This window comes from Triticum dicoccoides, chromosome 4A (assembly GCF_002162155.2).
Source record: "Triticum dicoccoides isolate Atlit2015 ecotype Zavitan chromosome 4A, WEW_v2.0, whole genome shotgun sequence".
NCBI lineage: Eukaryota > Viridiplantae > Streptophyta > Magnoliopsida > Poales > Poaceae > Triticum > Triticum dicoccoides.
In genome coordinates, this window is record NC_041386.1 from 701,994,325 (window position 1) to 701,997,838 (window position 3,514).

A 3,514-nucleotide genomic window follows, 5' to 3' on the forward strand; every position below is an offset into this window, starting at 1 on the left:
GATATGAACTATAGATAGATTAGAGTATCTCCAACGGCCGCACAAAAATTCCGCGCCCAATAAAAGTTATAGCGCGCCACTGTAACACTTTTAATGCGCCGGGACCAACATTGCTTTAGCAGGCGCCCAAAAACACGCGCCCCAAAAGCACACAATGCAAATTGTGAAGCTCGCGCAATCCGGAGCCCAAAATATACTGCGCACGTTAGCGTTTTTCAGCGTGTGCCCAAAAACTTTTAGCGCTACAGCTTCTGCTGGAGCTGTTCAGCGCCCCAAAAAATATGATTTTTTAGTGCGTGGAGCGCTTTTTGGGCGCCTGTTGGAGATGCTCTTATTGGATATTGAAAATAAACATAGGCGTGTTGAAGAAAACAAAACCGAAAGCGTAAATTCACGGAAAGAAGCGTATTGTGACGGTGAACCCACGAAGTCCATCCGTGCTTTATTATTAGGAGGAAAAGATGATACTCCCTCCAATCTAAATTATTATAATTATATTAAAACAAACGACAAGTTATATGGATCAGAGTTACTAATAAAAGTAGTATTAAAACAGTGACAAGTAGTATGGATTGAACGGACTATTTTTCTTCTTCTTCTACTAGATGACATGACATGCATTGCGCAAACAAATACAGTTTATCAACCACCCTACATGCATTTTGTAGTCCTCACCCGATTGGAAAGAATCGCAACTTCATGAGATCAAGTGACCATAATAATTTACAAGAAAGAATTTCTATGAATGTCCGCTACAGCCACACCCCACCACCGTATCTACAGCATTTCACACCACGAACACAACAAATCAAATGGTACGCCAGCTTCGTCTACGTATGCGTGTCTGTATGTATGTATGTGTGTATGTATGTATACTACTCCTGTGAAACCTGTATGTGCATGATGAAATTCCTGCGGAACTGGTCCGGCCTCAGGACAAGATGGCGGAGGGGCCGGTGAACGGGGCGCAGTATAAGGGAGCTATGGCGGCCTCCGGGCCGTCCAACCCGCCGCCGCCGTAGCCCCGGCGCCCGGACGACCGGCATGTGCTCTTCTCCTCCTCCTCCTCCCCCGGGCTGCCGTGCCGGTCCTGGCAGCGCGCGCACGCGCAGGGCAGGCTGCCGCCGCTCATGCTCTGGTGGTCGTCCTCGGGCGGCGCGGTGGCCGCGGCGACGGCCTTCCTGAAGGAGGCGATGCCGCTCCGGCAGAGCGGGCACGGCACGGTGCCGGCTAGCCCCGGCACCTCGTACGCCTTCATCAACGTGCACAGGTCCATCGCGCACTTGAGGCACAGCTCGTGCCCGCACACTGCACATCAATGGAGTCGGAAACGATCAGCAAATCATCCAAAAAATTGATTTTAGTTTTTTGCGCGTGAGAGAAGAACAGAGTATGGTACCTTCGGCGGCGACGTTGCAGGGTCTCTCGAGGCAGACGGAGCAGGCGTCGTCGTCGTTGCCGGCGACGGCGGCGGCGAAGGATTCCGGCGCGGCGGCGTAGTCCCTGGCGACGGCGAGGAGGGAGGGGAGCGGGAGGGAGAGGTATGCCGAGGGCGGGAACTTGGGGACGGGGAGCTGCGACTTGGGCGCCAGCACGTGCTCCAGCCAGTGGCACTTCCACATCCGGGCCACGTCCACGGCGAGCCAGCCGTTGCAGTTGGCGGCCATGCGGTCGGCGCCGCGGGACACGAGCACCTGGCAGCAGCGGACCTCGCCGCCGGACGCCGCGTAGTGCAGCGGCGTGCTCCCGGCGCCGATGGCCGCCATGGGCGCCGCGGCGCAGGGCAGCGTCTGCGCGTCCAGGGACGCCCGCTCGTCGACCAGCAGGTGCACGCAGTCGACGTGCCCGTGCAGCGCCGCCAGGTGCAGCGCCGTGACGCCGCCGCCCGCCGCCCGGTTCGCGTACCGGGCCGCCGCGCCCTCGCCCGCGCCGGCCGCGTCCGCCAGCAGCAGCCGCGCGCACCGCACGTGCCCGCCCGCCGCCGCCGCGTGCAGCGCCGTGCGGCCGGTCAGCCCGTCCGCCTTCCACACCTGATCGATCAGTCCACAAGCAGAGATCGCGATCAGATGAGATTGATCCGCGGGAACAGAGCATGAGCAAGCGAGCTGAATCTTGGCTCCAATTACAGTAGCGGCGTACGTTGCATCTGAAGGCCAGCAGCGTCTGAACCACCTCCCAGTGCCCTGAGCGGCACGCCTGCATCAACGGCGTCTGCAGTTTCATCGTCCAACAATTAGCACTTGGGGAGAAAAACACGGTCAGGTTCCATTTTACTGAGCAAAACAAAAGCTGCAAATTTGCCTAATGGGATTACAGCAGAGACAAAAATAAATAAAAGTATGCAATTTTCAACATGAAATTTTTTACTGCAAAAAAATCATTTCCCATGATGCTTCTACACATTAATTTCCGGACAACACTTTTTCCCATGTAGGAAGCATTTTGGACTCCACTATAAATCGAATGATTTTTAGGAGAATTATGTTCTCCAAGGATGGCAAGTTTAGGTGCGAGCATTGCAAATCCGTCTCAGTTTATTTTATTTTATTTTGTCAGGAAATTGATGTGATTGCAAACTAAATTTCCCATCAGCACGCCAATATAAATTGCCATGAAAAACATCAGATTTGTCATGCCTAAAAATCTATCGTCAGATTTTTAGTGTTTGTGAAATAAAAGCTTTAAATCAAACATAAATTCATAGGAAATAATATATAGTGGATCCCTGAACTATCCAAAGTCTAAGTTTGGTCGATCTGTTTCAATACAAGGCATTTTTCAACCCTCGGCCTTGGTCCATTTCTTCAATGTAAACCCTATAGGATGGTGTTACAATGTTTTTCGCCCACGTGGCAACCCCGAGTAATACAAACTTTTGGAAATAAGAAAAATATTATGTGAAATGAAACTAATCAAATACGTAAATAAAAGATACTCCCTCCGTTCCAAAATACAAGTCTTTTTAGACATTTCAAGTGGACTATGGCATACGGATGTATGTAGACATATTTTAGAGTATGGATTCACTCATTTTGCTCCGTATGTAGTCACCTATTGAAATCTTTAGAAAGACTTATATTTGGAAACGGAGGGAGTATTCATTTAAGGTTAGTGGAATTCTATAGTTTTTGTCTCTCAAAAAGAAAAGAAAAACTCTATGTTCTTTTACAAAATCGCACCGACATAAATACTGTGGAAAACCATGGAATTCAGGGACGCTAGAAATTACTCTCGTTTTTTTCAAAAATTGTTGTTCCCATAAAGAAAACCCATATTCACAACAATGCTTTTAAACAGTTCCAAGTTTTCCAAATCTGGCATTTAAGAAAATTTATCAAAAACTGTTTTTTTCGTAAATGTTCAGGACGAGAAAAAAAAAACTAGATTTCGTCGTTGAACTTTTATTTTCAGACGAAACAACCATTTGCGGTCCAAATCTTTGACCTTTGCACATTGTTTCTTCAAATTAGTCAAGTTTTTTTAAAAACAAGAAAGTCATTATTATCCCCCACCC

General features: G+C 49.1%; 1 protein-coding gene across 1 annotated transcript in view; it reads right to left on the reverse strand.

The window, feature by feature from the left end:
• Positions 1–620: 620 nt before the first annotated feature.
• LOC119288019 (probable E3 ubiquitin-protein ligase XBOS36) overlaps positions 621–3,514 on the reverse strand; it is a 5,881-nt gene continuing 2,987 nt past the window's right edge. Inside the window, exons 3-5 of the mRNA XM_037567636.1 lie at positions 2,140–2,211; positions 1,400–2,030; positions 621–1,308 (exon numbers count right to left, since the gene is read on the reverse strand). Coding sequence (XP_037423533.1) covers positions 932–1,308; positions 1,400–2,030; positions 2,140–2,211 — 1,080 coding nt within the window. The 3' untranslated portion in view covers positions 621–931. The remainder of the gene's footprint in view (positions 1,309–1,399; positions 2,031–2,139; positions 2,212–3,514) is intronic.